General features: G+C 42.9%; 1 protein-coding gene across 4 annotated transcripts in view; it reads left to right on the top strand.

The window, feature by feature from the left end:
• gbf1 (golgi brefeldin A resistant guanine nucleotide exchange factor 1) overlaps positions 1-16,745 on the top strand; it is a 78,966-nt gene that overhangs the window by 34,004 nt on the left and 28,217 nt on the right. For all 4 annotated transcript variants that reach the window (XM_069721365.1, XM_069721364.1, XM_069721363.1 and 1 more), the window contains exons 4-7: positions 7,433-7,564; positions 14,054-14,172; positions 14,511-14,619; positions 15,546-15,606. In XM_069721365.1, the coding sequence (XP_069577466.1) occupies positions 7,433-7,564; positions 14,054-14,172; positions 14,511-14,619; positions 15,546-15,606 (421 nt within the window). The remainder of the gene's footprint in view (positions 1-7,432; positions 7,565-14,053; positions 14,173-14,510; positions 14,620-15,545; positions 15,607-16,745) is intronic.

The raw sequence follows: 16,745 nt of genomic DNA, 5'->3' as shown, positions 1-16,745 counted from the left end.
TTGGAAAAGTTTTAATTTCTCCAGGGCTTACAAATTGCCTGTTTAGGTTGCACAGAGGCATCGTTCCAGCATCTATAAAATACCGCTGTGGCCCCATGAAATGACCATATGGAGCTCCATAGCATTGTTCCGTCCTAATTGCCCCCTTCCACAAGTGTCAGTTTCATTGAGGAGGATACAGAGACCCAGGGCAGAGAGGAGGAGTGAATGAAAGGAGGTGGAGGAGGAGGAGGAGAGCTGACACTTATCAAACTTCTCCCGACAGATGGATAAGAAGAGTGTCGTGTGAGAGTTTGTTCGGTGGAAAACAGCAGGATTCTCCGTGGATTTGGTTTCAGCCCGGCCGGTCTTGTTAAAGCGTCGGCGCTCTCCTCAGCAGGAGGAGCTGCAGCTCCTCAACCGAGGACCCCGACTCTCAACGTCCTCGGCTGAAGGGGTCCGGATCGATAGCCATCAGTGTTTGGTTGTGGGCCAGTGCGTCGGTCACCCCTCCCTCCTCTCCTCCTCTCCTCCTCTCCTCCTCTCTCCTCTCTCCGCCCCTGTCATTCATTTTGTCCATTTTCCCTGACAGCTTGTGAACTGTGTTGGCGTGGAGGTCTGTGAATGTGATGTGCACACAGATGTGTTGTGCTGATGTTACAGATGTTACAGAGATAGATGTGTTTCTGTCTGGATCTCTGCAGCTGTCCGTGTTCGGGCTGAGCATCGTTCAAAGGTTTCATATCGGTATCGGTGCCCACACCTTCACTTTGATACCCATTATAAAATACCTCTTCTGAAAAAGACGTGTTAAGGCAGAGGAGCTTCCTGCTGCTGCAGCGTTAGCAACTCCACCATGTGTAGGAACAAGAGGAGTTTGAAAACAGTCAAATAAGAAGCGCCAACGTAAGATTTCAGACCACAGACTGGATATAAAACTACAGACTGGATATAAAACCACAGACTGGATATAAAACCACAGACTGGATATAAAACTACAGACTGGATATAAAACCACAGACTGGATATAAAACTACAGACTGGATATAAAACCACAGACTGGATATAAAACTACAGACTGGATATAAAACTACAGACTGGATATAAAACCACAGACTGGATATAAAACCACAGACTGGATATAAAACTACAGACTGGATATAAAACCACAGACTGGATATAAAACTACAGACTGGATATAAAACAGACTGGATATAAAACCACAGACTGGATATAAAACTACAGACTGGATATAAAACTACAGACTGGATATAAAACCACAGACTGGATATAAAACTACAGACTGGATATAAAACCACAGACTGGATATAAAACCACAGACTGGATATAAAACCACAGACTGGATATAAAACTACAGACTGGATATAAAACCACAGACTGGATATAAAACTACAGACTGGATATAAAACTACAGACTTGATATAAAACAGACTGGATATAAAACCACAGACTGGATATAAAACCACAGACTGGATATAAAACTACAGACTGGATATAAAACTACAGACTGGATATAAAACCACAGACTGGATATAAAACCACAGACTGGATATAAAACTACAGACTGGATGTAAAACTACAGACTGGATATAAAACTACAGACTGGTTATAAAACTACAGACTGGATATAAAACCACAGACTGCATATAAAACCACAGACTGGATATAAAACCACAGACTGGATATAAAACCACAGACTGGATATAAAAGAGTTCGTAGCTTCAGGTCTGTAAAATGGTTCTGATCCAGAAGTGTCTTCAGCTGCAATACCAGCGAGTGCCACTAGAGGTCGGCTCCAAAAAGCCTCCGGCTCCATAGACTCCCATTCAACTTCTCTCATCAAATCCAAAGTGAATAAAATGTGTCCATCAGTTATCTCGGTGTTGTTAGCTAAAGTCACTCCTTCTTCTTAGTTTTCTGGAGGTCCATCTGAAAATAATCCCTCATTCATTAGAAAAGAAGATTCAAGAAGACCTGTTTTTGGGGGCGTGTCTGTTTGATTGACAGGCCTGTGGTGCAGTCAGGTTACAGCTATCGGTGGGCGGGACGTAGTATTGTCAGGTTTCCGATCAGATCGGTCAGATCCACCTCTGGCTCCTCCCCCAGCTCGTCCAAATATGGTCACTTCCTGCTCCAAACCGCTCCGAACTAGCAAAGATGGTGACAGACAAAAGGATCTATCGGGTCACTATATGGAGTCTTGCAGTGGAATATTTTCATTGCAACTACGTTAACTATGAGACTATTAACTCACCTTCTCGTATGTTCTGGACCTAAACATCCATTATTGTTGGAGATAATCATCAGTGTCCAGCGTGCCTGAGAGGGCTCCATGGTGGTCTCATCGGTGTACTCACACTGTTTGTACAAGTTGCACAAGATAATTACTTTCTTTACAGCTCCTAAGAAGTGTTTACAGACTAAATGCTAAAATGACTTGTATACTTTTCCCTTGGCTTCTACTGTTAGAAGTGAACTGTTGGTCTTATTTGGAAATCGGCACCACAGTTTGATTTCAAAGCAGCTTTACGCAACTGGTCCGAACAGGTGAACACAGCAGAGTTTAGTTCCTCCAGCGCAGCTGTGACATGATGATGATGATGGTGATGATGATGATGTGGGAGATGAGAACGGTTCAAAAATAATCTTTCAATCATTATCTGTAGAAATTATAAATGTTGAAGCACATACAGGTTGGACTGACACATTCAGTTGTCCACACTTTTGTGATTTAACAGGAAATGAGTGTCCAAACCTTGTTTTCAGCGTTTGTATTAGTGTGTGAGCAGAAACTGAGCCTTAAATTCACATCCTAACATCACGTAACTTCTTATCTTCTTATTCTGATTCTGCATTTTAACTTGACAGCCATTTCAATTTTCATGTGTCATCTTTTACCAACTAGTTGAGTACAGACGATATTATGGACGAACATTTTACCGTGTTTTGACTTACTCCAGATTCAGACATTTTATTTTGAAGGAAGGCCGACACTGTGGGTCAGTAATGTTTGTGTTGTGATTAGTTATTAATATAACATAACCTGGCTGGTTTGATTGATTCTCTCTGGAGTGAACAATAAAAAACATGACTTAAAAAAATTATTTAAAAGGAGACATGACAGTACAGACGACTGCATTAATGTTCCTAATTTTAGTCCTCACATAATTATCATTAATTACTGGCAGCTGCCTTTTGTCATGTTAACCAGCAAAGTTCAAAGGTCAGCACTGTTAAAACAAAAAGAGCTGCCAGCCTTGAAGTTTTACAATTTTCTTTTTGGTGATGAGAAAGAGCAAAATAGAAAATAGAAGATGAGATGCTGTGTCCATGAATGATTTCAGTAGAGAGGAGGAAACATGTTCATGTTTCTTTAAACCAGCCACTGTTGCAGCGACGGGGCTTTTGTAAAATACAGAAACTTGTTTTAGAGAAATATTTTGCATGTTTGGAGGCGAAATGGATAAATTAGTGCAGATCCAAATCTTTACCAACACTCTTCTCAGCGTTGCTAGATCAGCGTGTTGTCGTTGTTTCTCATTTTAACCGTTAACGTACCTTTAGTACCTTTAGATGTCTTTAGTACCTTCAGATGTCTTTAGTGTCTTTCGTACCTTTAGTGTCTTTAGTGCCTTTAGTGTCTTTAGTACCTTTAGTACCTTTAGTACCTTTAGATGTCTTTAGTACCTTTAGTGTCTTTAGTACCTTTAGTACCTTTAGATGTCTTTAGTACCTTTAGTGTCTTTAGTACCTTTAGTGTCTTTAGTACCTTTAGTACCTTTAGATGTCTTTAGTACCTTTAGTGTCTTTCGTACCTTTAGTGTCTTTAGTACCTTTAGTGTCTTTAGTACCTTTAGTACCTTTAGATGTCTTTAGTACCTTTAGTGTCTTTAGTACCTTTAGTGTCTTTAGTACCTTTAGATGTCTTTAGTATCTTTAGTACCTTTAGTGTCTTTAGTACCTTTAGTACCTTTAGTACCTTTAGATGTCTTTAGTATCTTTAGTATCTTTAGTACCTTAAGTCCCTTTAGTACCTTTAGTGTCTTTAGTACCTTTAGATGTCTTTAGTACCTTTAGTACCTTTAGATGTCTTTAATACCTTTAATGTCTTTAGTACCTTTAGTGTCCTTAGTACCTTTAGTACCTTTAGATGTCTTTAGTTCCTTTTGTACCTTTAGATGTCTTTAGTACCTTTAGTGTCTTTAGTACCTTTAGTCCCTTTAGTGTCTTTAGTACCTTTAGTACCTGTGTTTATGTGTAGATAGTGTGTGTGTGTGTGTGTGTGTGTGTGTGTGTGTGTGTGTGTGTGTCTTCTCTAAGCCTTGTCTTTAGTTCCTTTAGTACCTTTAGATGTCTTTAGTGTCTTTAGTACCTTTAGTGTCTTTAGTACCTTTAGTCCCTTTACTGTCTTTAGTACCTTTAGTACCTGTGTTTATGTGTAGACAGTGTGTGTGTGTGTGTGTGTGTGTGTGTGTGTGTGTGTGTGTGTGTGTGTGTGTGTGTGTGTGTGTGTGTGTGTGTGTGTGTGTGTGTGTGTGTCTTCTCTAAGCCTTGTCTTTAGTTCCTTTAGTACCTTTAGATGTCTTTAGTGTCTTTAGTACCTTTAGTGTCTTTAGTACCTTTAGTCCCTTTAGTGTCTTTAGTACCTGTGTTTGTGTGTAGACAGTGTGTGTGTGTGTGTGTGTGTGTGTGTGTGTGTGTGTGTGTGTGTGTGTGTGTGTGTGTGTGTGTGTGTGTGTGTGTGTGTGTGTGTGTGTGTGTGTGTGTGTGTGTGTGTGTGTGTGTGTGTGTCTCCTCTAAGCCTTTACTGCTCCAGTGCCAATAGATGTGCATGAGTTAAAGATGGCGGTGAGCCGCCTCATCCTGAGGTGCTCTCCGGGGGGAGGAAGGTTCCCCTCCCCCTGCTCCCCCAGCCTCCCCTGCTGCTCCTTGCTGCTCCTTGCTGGGGTCATTTGGAGAGGTAATCCACACATGGCTGGATCCTCTCCTGCAGCTCCGGAGAGAGATTGGCCCGGCGTGGTAAAGGTAGATGGATTAGGTTCATGGTGAATCATAATGGGCTCATTTCACAACCCCTTTTTTTTTGTTCCTTCTTTTTTACCAATTAAGCTTAACTGGAGTTGGACTTGTCTGCACTCTTAGATCAGGACTTGTACTCAGGAAGCCCAGCCCTTAGATGGCCACATGCATGGCTGGGTGAGCCGCTTTAATCCTGCGTTTTTATTTTGTACTCTGGTCAATGTCAGCCAGAGGTCAACCTAGTTATAAAATGATTGGCTCAGCGTGGCCGCGGCCGTCTTTATTTATCTGCCTCCAGTCCAGAAGCCTTTGAGATTGAGCTGCAGTGCAGAGCCTGTATTTAGACTTTATTTAAGAAGATTGGCGGTGGCCGGCGGCAGCCTCCTCCCGTCAGCCGTGTTCACCGATGGCCGGCCGGCCGGATCAATACGACACAATTGAGTTTTCCAATCTGTGGTCTTTGGGAACGCAGCCGTAGTACTTACAGGGTGATCGCCCCTGATGAGGTCTTCATCAGGATCTATCGACAGATTCATTTGAGCTGCCTCCTTCCATCCTCACGACATGTTTTTTTCACACTGTAAAGTAATGGGACACTAAAACCCTCTTTAAAGTTTTCCAGCAGCAGAACAAAGATCAGACCGGCGCACATACCTCAACTCAACCCCAATATTTACTCTGCTTATTTCCCATGTTTGTGTTTTTATATCTTTCACGGGGAAAAGTAGTGTTTTATTTCTGCGCAGTCATTTCTAAATGTTCACTCTGTCACCCGACACGGTTTAAAACCAAGACTTCAGATTGGACAATAAATAAAACATGAGCTGTAGAAAGGAGGCTGGAAGCGGAGGTCTGCTGTTGGAGGCGATGCCTCAGTGACCCGGCGGCCGATGAAAGGGACTCTGGAAATTTCCAAATTATTTCATATTTGATTTATAAACAAGCCGCGGGGGTATTGGATATCACACGCTAATGCACACTGGTCACGTGTGCACTTTTGCAGATTGGTGGGACGGTCGGCGGCGCGTTTGATGTCCACGTTGTGTTTTCTTGTCTGGAGCCGAGCTGCTCTTCAGAAAGCCGTAATCCTCTCGGTATTGCTGCACTTCACAGCAGCCTGCGTGACTCCGCTCCTTCTCCCACTTGTTGTTTTACCTGTTTTTTATTTTTGCCTCCCCCTCCTGACCTCCCTCTCTTCAGAGACGGGAGGTCCGGGTGGATCGGACAGAGGTGGCGTCCCGGAGACGGAGGAAGATCTGCTGCAGCATTAGGATTCACATGGAGGATCTTATTAACGCTGATAGATGATACTTCAAAGCCTCATTTTTTAAAGTGATAAAACAAGAAACTTTTCATCATTTGTTTTGAACCTTTTCAAAGTTTTGTCCGTCGTCTTTCTTCCCAGTTCATGAATGTGTTGACACCAGAGGACCTGAAACCCAGTTCCTCTGACTCCAGCTGGCTTCATGCTAGCAGCTCTGAGGCTGTTCAACACGCCGTCAGCATGATGGAACGTTCACATGGACCACTTTGGTAGTTTGTTCTTTTAGCCCTTCACAACCCGTTCATGTATTGTTATTAGTTTGCAAGGCGTTTTGTCACAAACTATTTCTGATGATTTATGAAGCCAACGACATGCAGGATGTGATCTTTGAAGGTGTTTGAAACGTGAACTCATCCCGACATCCTCCTTCCTCAATCCGAGCCCCGTCACTCAGAGAGCAGTGTGTGTGTGAGCAGCAGTGTGTAACATGAACTTTACACACTGTGACATTCAGACGCAAACAGAGAAGCACCGGAGACATTGGAAAGAAATGAGCACTTTTAGTGGCAGATTAAAAAAAGAAGACACAATTACAACATTGCGTCTCTTTTAAGTGTTTCTTTGTGCATCGTCCAACTGTCAATCAAACCCAGTAACAGTGTGTTAGATGTTAGTGTCACTCACAGCCTGTTCTTCAAAATGTACAATATGTGAATTATAAATACGGACCTGTTACACCTGTCGGTAAACACCAAGTCCAGACACCTTCAGAGTTAAAGGAGCGGTGTGGAGGATGTAGATCGGAGATCTGTCACTCTCTCCTTTAAGGCCTGTCAATCAAAGGTGTCCAAAAACACTCACCATCAACTCTGAAGGTCATCCTTCACGACGCGACACGACGAGTCTTAGCTTCAGCTGAACATGCAGTAAAACATCATCATGAATATTATTTTCCTCCTCTAATAATGGATGCCCTGAACTCCTTCACACTGAGCCGGAGATAACCAGAGACCTCCTGCTGTGTTTCAGTGACTGACGGTGTGTGTGTGTGTGTGTGTGTGTGTGTGTGTGTGTGTGTGTGTGTGTGTGTGTGTGTGTGTGTGTGTGTGTGTGTGTGTGTGTGTGTGTGTGTGTGCTTTTCTTCCTCAGAGCTGTCAGATGTTGAACCCAACGTTTTCCTGAGGCCCTTCCTGGAAGTGGTTCGCTCTGAGGACACCACCGGACCAATCACAGGCCTCGCTCTTACCTCCGTCAACAAGTTCCTGTCCTACGGCCTTATAGGTAAGACATGTTGAAGTCGGCCCTGAACGCATCCTCTTCATGTGTATGAACACTGTGATTGGACGTATGGTAAAATGGAAGAAGACCATAAACAACAGGTCTTCATCAGTAGACATCAGGGCAGGTTCCTGAACGCCTCTTTTTTGATGTGCTCGTCTTATCTGACACGGGAGCCGTGAACACAGATTGAACTGTGATGAGGTGAGACGTCCTCTCTGCTCACCAAGAAGAGCAGCAGCCTGAATATTATTCTTTATACTGACGGGAACATATTTGGATGAGACACCTTCCTAATCTGTCACATTTTAAATGGGAATTGTGATTTAATTACTTATTTTTTCCACAGTCACTATTTCTGATTACAATGACATTAATTTAACTGTTATATTTAAGTAGTTATTCCCCAACACTGATGGTAACACGGCAGAAGTGTTGTACATTATAATTAATCAGGGATATAATTATTTGGGACGATCACGCGGAGTTTGTCTCGGACCTTAACCAGGTGTTAAAAACATCTGTACGAGCATATGTAGCATATGTCCCGGCGGCTTGGACTTATTTTGTTGAGAGAATACATCCACAGATCTGAGTCTAAAAAACATCCCGCTTGATTTATACACGACGTATTAAAAGTCAAGTGTGTAAATGTGTAACATGCTGAATGTTGTGTTGGAAATAATCTGAATAAATTAGACAACAAGAGGAAGAGGATCCTGATATTTAGTTCAAAGTATTGATGTGGATGGAGACTGAAGATGGACTTTACTTTTCATCAGAGTCCAGCGAGTTTCAGATTTAGATTTTCAGGAAGTTCTAGAACTAGAAATAATAACAGGAGTTATTAATAGTTATTTCTGTCATTAGTGCCCTTTATGTCTCTGTATGAAGTGACCACTGTAATTTCACTTTGTTTCTGCAGAATGTCAAAAACATTTTAAATCCATCATTGTTGTTTGACAGCTGCAGGTCACGATGAAAGACGTGTTTTTTTTAATTTAGAATAAAGTGAAGTTGGTACGGAGGACAGAATAGAGGCCGTGGATATATTTCCTGGTGGATAATCCAGAGGTGCGGCAGCAAAGACATACTAACCAGCAGGTAAACGAGGAAGCTAGAACCAGAACCAGAAGATCCAGCTCTGATTCCAGTCTCCTCTCTTGGACCTGAACAAAAACAACAACCTATCATTCTTTTAAAATAACTTAAAAGTGATCGACATTCATTGTCGTTTATTGTGTATTTAATACAAATCCAACTTTATTTCTAGACTGTAACCTGGAGGCTTTCAGTAAATCAGGTGTGTTCACCTGTCAGCAGGTACTGCGGTCTTTCATTACATGTTTGATAGGATTCAAGTCGGATCCAAGAGGATCCTTCAGAATAATTAAATGTGATTCCGGGATGATTTGAACTGTGTCGGGGTCATTATCATGGATGACCTCTGACCTCTGACCTGTGACTGAGACACAGCGTCTTCAGGTCTCATTGTACCCTGCACAGATCCATGGCACAGACAGACGCAGCAAACCCGACCCAAGTCAGAACCCCCCCTCCCCTCCTCCTCCTCCTCCTCCTCCTCCTCCTCCCCTTCCTCCTCCTCCATTTAAAAAGGCTGAATGACGTGTCAGAAAACCAGTTTGAAATATCACTATAATTTATCTTTTTTGGGGGGGTATTAGAATATCTTTGTAGAAGAAGTAGTAATTTATCTCTTTTGACATTTTCTTTGCTTGATTCTATAACACACCAAATGAGAAAATGTCTTTTAGTTTCAGGACTTTTCAGGAGGAGTTGATCATTGTTTCAATGAGCTGTTAGGGGACCAACACATCTGTCCATGTCTCTCTGATATCTGTCCTGTCATAACTCCTCCCATGGAGTCCATTTTAGATATGAAACCCCCCTCCAGGGAGAAGCACGGTCCTCACCGTAGGGACATGTCTTTTGTTAGAATGAAAGCAGAAGTTAGTATTTATGAAGTGAGCTTGCTGTTGGGAATGCTGAACAGATATGAGGGTAGAAACAGCGCTGGTCCAGTCAGGTGCTGCCACCTACTGGCCGGAAACGAACCAACATCTTTGACCAGCACGTTCTGTGGTCATCTCGTATGGATTTACTCAACAGTTGAACAGAGTGAGGTGTTCATGTCATACTTTATCTGCTGCTTGTGACTGGACATGATGCTGCTGCTGTATTAGTCCGATGCTTCAACGGTTCCTGTTTCCAGTTTGTCTGGTGAGGTTTTAGGTGAACAGGCTGATGTTCAGGTGATGTTCAGAAGCCCCACATGCCTCCGTTGTTCCTCTTTATTGTGGGTGGTGGGTTGAATCCGATCCTCCCTTCAGTCCTCGGCACCAGCTTCTCCTCCTTCCTCCTCTTTGTTTGTCTGAGGCTCCAGAGAAGGGCGAAGGAAGTGGTGTCCCTCACCCCCCCCGGGTCATTTAGAGAGGTGGCTGCTCTCAGGCTGAAGTGTGCCGGCAGGAAACCGGCCGCTGACGGATATCATCTCTCCTCTCGTTGCTCGCCGGTCCTCCTCGGTTCCTCCTTTGTTCTCCCTCTGGTTCTCCTCCCCACCTCGGCCACCGGACCACCGAGGGCTTAGAGCGCGGCTCAGCTGAGGCTTAAGCTGCAGCCGCTGACAGCCCAGATGAGCTGCAGTCCAGCTGCAGTCTGAGGCTCCAATCAACGCTGGTACCTGAACGCACCAGCTGCTTTCATTTAAATAGTCCTCCATTCGCACGGTCAGCAATATTACACCAACGAGGAAAAGAGAAACACTCCCCACTCAGACTGTGCTAATTTTATTTTAATATAAAATGTCTTTTGCAATTTGGTGAATATTATTTTCATAAGTTTTGATGTGAAGCCTCTTTTTAAAGGATTCATTACTGAGTCTTTGTGAAAGAAGTAACATAAACACTTTTTTTTAAAGAAATTGAAAAAAGAATAATCTTAAAAATACAAAAGAAATCTGTAGAAAAAATACAATAGAAAAAAGGTTATACAAGAAATTTTTTTATAAAAAAGGATGAAAAGAAATAAAAACATCATCATTGATAACGCAAACCAGCAAAGCACACTTTGCTTATTCGTTATTTAATGTTTTACCAATCCTTCTTTTTCCTATTTGTTTGCAGTTATTATTTTTTATGATTTGTTTTTGGGGGGTAAAACATACAGCGTGGTATTTAGAATAAGTACATCAAGCTAAGACACCAACACTGACAGTGAAGACGTAGATTTTATGTTTTCATGCATTTCTTGTTATTATGATCATTGATGAGGCTGTTGGTGAGCAGCCGTCCTGAAAGGTGAGCGTGGGCCGTTCAGGTGAACAGGTGAACAAACTCATGTCTTCTCCGGTCAGATAAAAAGCAGCAGCGCCTTTGTTAGCTTTCTAAAACGCTTCAGCTTTTTGTTTATCGCTCACGTAAAAAGCAGCAACTCTCCTTTCTGCTCGCTCGCACTCACGTCTCTCATTTCTGTGACCAGAGTTTGATATTCTTAAACTGCTTTATGCAGCAGCTGCTTGGATCCCCTGTTGACTTTACCCACATACCCTCAGGCGCACACACACACACACACACACACACACACACACACACACACACACACACACACACACACACACACACACACACACACACACACACACACAGAGCCTCCCCTTCCCTCTGTGTTATTTTAACAATGCCCCCCCCCCCCTGTGGTCACCCCTTGTATAGACTGTGCCAGGAGCAGGATTAGTGTTTTATATCACTCCTGACATTCTGCTCGATCCCCCCGTGGCTCCAGTTTCTCGTCTGGACGTTGGATGTTTAAGCTCCGCCTCCATGCTTGTTGTCGCCCTCTCCTCTGGAGGGATGTTGGCATTGCTCTGTCTTAACGGCCTCCACCACACATAAACCACTTCTCAGCCGTTAACCCACTTCTGACTGATATACTGTCTGCAGCTCGTCACAGCAGCAGCCGATCGCTGGACGACCTCCTCCGACTCAGTAGAAACACCTATAATAATTAGAATATTGTTATTATTATTTTAGTAAATACATGGATCTCATCTGGTCATTCAAACAGCGCTTCCACACATAGCTGCCCCCCCCCCATGTCTCCCATGTCCTCCAAAAATTACATTGTTGTTCTACTCTGAGAACCCTCCTCTCTCCCATTATTCTCTATCTGTGTCCCCCCCCCCCCCCCAATTCCCCCTCTGCTTATTAGTTAATGAATTGCTGCCCCTGAGGCCGATGGGAAAGGAAAACAGGCTCCAGGCAGGTCGCTGGCCGACCGCTCAGGTTTCAAAAACACTGGCTCCTGTTGCTCCGACTGCCGGTTTGTCCCGGTCTGCCTCCAACTAAGGACCACATCTGGTCCTTAGGCCCCAGGGTGGGACAGAGTGGGACAGTGTGGGACAGGGTTGGGCAGCGTGGGACAGTGTGGATGGACTGTACTGGATGGGACTATTTGTGTTCATGAGCTGTTACAGATGTGTTTTAGAGTTTGTTCCAAATGACTTACTTCCATTAGTACACTCACATTTAGTACTTGTATGTTAGTACACTTACATTTAGTACTAGTATATGTTAGTACACTCACATTTAGTGCTTGTACATGTTAGCACACACATTTAGTACTAGTATATGTTAGTACACTCACATTTAGTACTCGTATATATTAGTAAACTCACATTTAGTACTCGTATATGTTAGTACACTCTCATTTAGTACTCGTACATGTTAATACATAATACACTCACATTTAGTACTATTTAGTACTAGTATATGTTAGTACACACATTTAATACTCGTACATGTTATAAACATACTCATGGCTTCTAATCAACAGCACTATAGTGGTATTAGTGACTAACAGCTGCAGTGTCCTCAAACAACGCAATCTGAAAATACCTCTGAGTCGGTGTTCCCTCCTTGCGTAGCCAAGATGGCGGCTGGCGTTACATACTCCATTTGGTTATATCATTTGGGTACTGTTTGCATACTTTACGCTGTTTGAAACTCGGCCCTTGTTTACCGAGTTTACGAACAATTGTTGCTGGTTAGTTTTTTTATGTTTCTCGTGTGCATTTACATTAAATATAATCTCTTGGAGTGGATTTCCACCAAATGCATCACAGGAAGGACTAGTTACACACCGCTCCACCGCTTTTTACTGACGTTTGAGTTTTGAAATGAGTAGCCAACCAGTACACGGTGTCCTGGTTTAGTTTGAAGTAGCCGGTATCAGTCCCACCACCCAGCTGTGCTCACACTTCTCTGAAGGAAACCGTGGACATGGCAGCTGCAGATATTAAACACTTTTCCCCTGATGATAATCGAGCCGGGATGTAACAGTCCAACTGAATGCTAGGGATGAATAATGTTGTCCATATATACATGTTACTTCATCACATTGTTGACCAATCAAGTTTCAATGAACCGTTAAAATTGAATGAAATGTGGAACAATGTTAACCAATGACACGTGCGTTGGCTGTAAAATCAGAGCTGGTTACTTGATTTGTGAATGAAATAACACAAAATGACAACTTCAGTGAACATTGAGGATCCCCTCCCCCGTCTGTTGGTATTCAAGGATTAGCTCAACACAGCGATCAATCAAATCCTTCACGTCCCTGATTCTTCTTAAAGTGACTTTTTTTACTGAGTAATTTACTGTTGAAGATTGACTGTAGGATGTAGTACTGTATATACTGTGTATGTATATAAACATCTTAACAAAGGTGACCACCACAAGCAGTGTTTGGGCACCAGGCCTGCACCAGGAAGGAGCAGGGTCAATGTTTGGCTTCCTCTCATTTGAGCTGTCTCAAGATTTAAGAAAATAAAGTTTTAGGAACAAAATAAAAACTTTTATTATTGCCGTTGAATTATCAAAAAAAATATGTATCAACACCCACCGATACACAGTAAAACCAGAAAATAACGTAATGACTGTTTACACTCTTAACTGTCCTTTTCTCCAGAATGAACCTGCATCACTTCACATGTATAAAGTCTCCTGTTGGTTTGAACCGCAGGTCTTAATTTTGGAATATGTGCTTTTAAATACTTTTACACTGGTATCTGTGTACAGCTCCATCTTGCTGAAATAAATACGTTTTTAACGACTTTTCTTTTCCTCCGTTGTGTACGTAAAATGATGCTGACAGAACATTTGAATCACCTTTTTATTCAATTCAATTCAATTCAATTCAATTCAATTCAACTTTATTTATAAAGCGCCAAATCACAACACAGGTTATTTCATGGCACTGAACACATTAATGTCCTTACAGCAAGACTTTACAATATTATACAGAGAAACCAACAATTCAACAATTCCACAATTCCCACATAAGCTAGGAGGCATTATTGAATGCTGCTCAGTAACCACAGTGTAACCTGAACACTGAGTTTCTCCTCAGTGTCTCCCGGTCCTCCTCTCGTAACACGCCTTACTAACGAGATACCGATGTGACTGTTTGCAGATGCTAACCATGAAGCAGCAGCGGAGGCCATTGAGAACATGGCGGACGCAGTTACACATGCTAGATTCGTGGGAACCGACCCGGCCAGCGACGAAGTGGTTCTGATGAAGATTCTGCAGGTACCACATGTTTTATGATGGACCTAATGGACCCGACAAACAAGGTTCAGGTCATCTGAGTCCCTGTACAAGTAAATCCAGTTCAGCACAGCGAACGTCCATTACAGGACATTTTTATGGAGCTTTAGTTTTGAGTTTTGTTGAGACTGTTAAACAGAAGCATACCATAAAATAGAAGGTTGGAAAAATCCTCCAAAAACAAATATCTAAAAATGTATTATTAATTATAATGTCTTTCTCTTGATCGCTAGCAAAGTCTCGTTTATTATCGGCGATATTCAATTCACCGCCTTCCCTCTGTAGCCTTGTTGTAAACGTGAGTGTTGGTGCTGCTTCAGGTGCTGAGGACTTTGCTGCTGACGCCGGTCGGAGCCCATCTGACCAACGAGTCCGTCTGTGAGATCATGCAGTCCTGCTTCAGGATCTGCTTCGAGATGCGCCTCAGTGGTGAGTCACTAAAAACCTGTTCCACTGGGAAGCTCGTCGTTTCTAAAGAAAACCTCTCAAGTCATCCATCCATAGACAATACGTCTGCATCTCCGGGTGGGAAACGGATGGTTGATGAGATGACTGACGGCAGGGGAACACAATCTCATACAACACTTTATGTTGTGTTATGTTTGCAAATTTAAGACTATTCAATAAACTTTTATTTGGTTGTAAAATATTGAATCTTTAGCCCACCTCTAAATTATTAAAATAACTTGTTTATCTATTAAAACCCTTCATTAGGGGTCACAAGCTTTCCTGCATTAAGAGAATTTAGGGCTGAGGACCAGAATTTAATGACATTTTTTTGGGTGGAGGACTGGACGCAGCCAGCGAGGCCTTCAGGGAACATCGGGACATTGTAGCATCTAGATTACACGCGAGGCATTCAGGGTACAACAAGTAATTGTAGCAACAGAAAATAAGGTGGGTTAATCCCTCCCCCTCTAAAGGTTCGGACTCTAATGAGTAGATGAATTAAGTTTAAGCCACGTAGGTTCAGAACCATGATGCTTCGGTTCATAAAGTTTATTATTATTATTATTATTATTATTGCTAATTAAAAGATTACAATCATCCAATTATCAGCTATTGATCTTTATTCTTCCTCTCCCCATGAAATTAATATAAAAAATATTCAATAAAGCAATTTCCATTCATCTTCTTAATCTTTTTAATGATTTGTTCATTAGTCATCAGCAGGTTTGAGGTTCCGAATCTTCTTTGCATTTAAATGTCTTTAAATGAAACTGAGTGTTTGAATCTGAGCGGTCTGAAATATCCAGCATGAGTTGCTGCTTCTCTGCTGTCTCAGCTGCAGGTTATTGAGACGCCCTTCTTCTCTGCTTCACGCTGTTAAATGTGTGTTTGTGTTGTGTTTGCAGAGCTCCTCAGGAGGTCGGCTGAACACACACTGGTTGACATGGTGCAGCTGCTCTTCTCCAGGTAAACCGATGGCAGACAGGTGACGAGGATCAACATCGTCTTATTCAACATTATTCTGATATGTTAAAGTTGAGTGTTTCCTTGAGGACTATTGTGATATTTCTAATCTAATCTACTGCTGCTCTGAAGGGTTTTTCTGTTACACTCCAAAAGAAGAAGGTTTGGAAAGTGGAACTTCAAAACGTAGTTTCAAACCTCCAGTATTACGCTGTGTGATCAGGGAAGCAGGGTGGCTGCTGCCTCTCTCCTCCGTCACCCCGGGTTACCGATCGGAGGTGTTCGGAGTACTTCTGTCTCCGCGGCCTCATTACCTCCTCTAACATCATGAATTTCATTCTGCACCGTGAGCGGGGTCAGTGGGCCGCTGATGAACTCATGAACAACATGATTCTTCCTTTGGCATTTGTAACCCCCCCCCCCCTCTCTCCCCTCTCTACACACACACACACACACACACACACACACACACACACACACACACACACACACACACACACACACACACACACACACACACACACACACACACACACACACACACACACACACACACACACACACACCCCAGAGTGCTGGTGCATCAGACTTCCAGTCACATTCAGTCTCAGACGAGGGAATGAGCCAATTGAGATGTACACCGTATGATCTGCATATAGATGAAGCTCATCTCTGCTTAAACACAAAGCTCCAACCCCCATAAATACCAAGGAGCATCACACACACACACGCACGCACGCACGCACGCACGCACGCACGCACGCACGCACACACACACACACACACACACACACACACACACACACACACACACACACACACACACACACACACACACACACACAACCATCTTTAGCTTGGCCAGAAACAGAGTGTGAGGGAGCACAGCTGGAACCAAGCTCTGGTGTCATTAACCTGTTCTCTCAAGGTGTGTGTGTGTGTGTGTGTGTGTGTGTGTGTGTGTGTGTGTGTGTGTGTGTGTGTGTGTGTGTGTGTGTGTGTGTGTGTGTGTGTGTGTGTGTGTCCACCAGGACTACTAGACGCAGGATTGGTCACAAACAGCTGGATTACGTTCCCTCTGTCTTTACTTTGGACTGTGGGAGCGTTAGAAGTCATAAACTTCATATTTCCATGCTGATCCC

This window comes from Brachyistius frenatus, unplaced genomic scaffold, assembly GCF_029030835.1.
Source record: "Brachyistius frenatus isolate BFR_SWC_R1_liver_20210118 unplaced genomic scaffold, ASM2903083v1 Contig_262, whole genome shotgun sequence".
Taxonomy (NCBI): Eukaryota; Metazoa; Chordata; class Actinopteri; family Embiotocidae; genus Brachyistius; species Brachyistius frenatus.
Note: the sequence above shows the minus strand (reverse complement) of the source record. Positions and strands in the feature narration are given on the sequence as shown.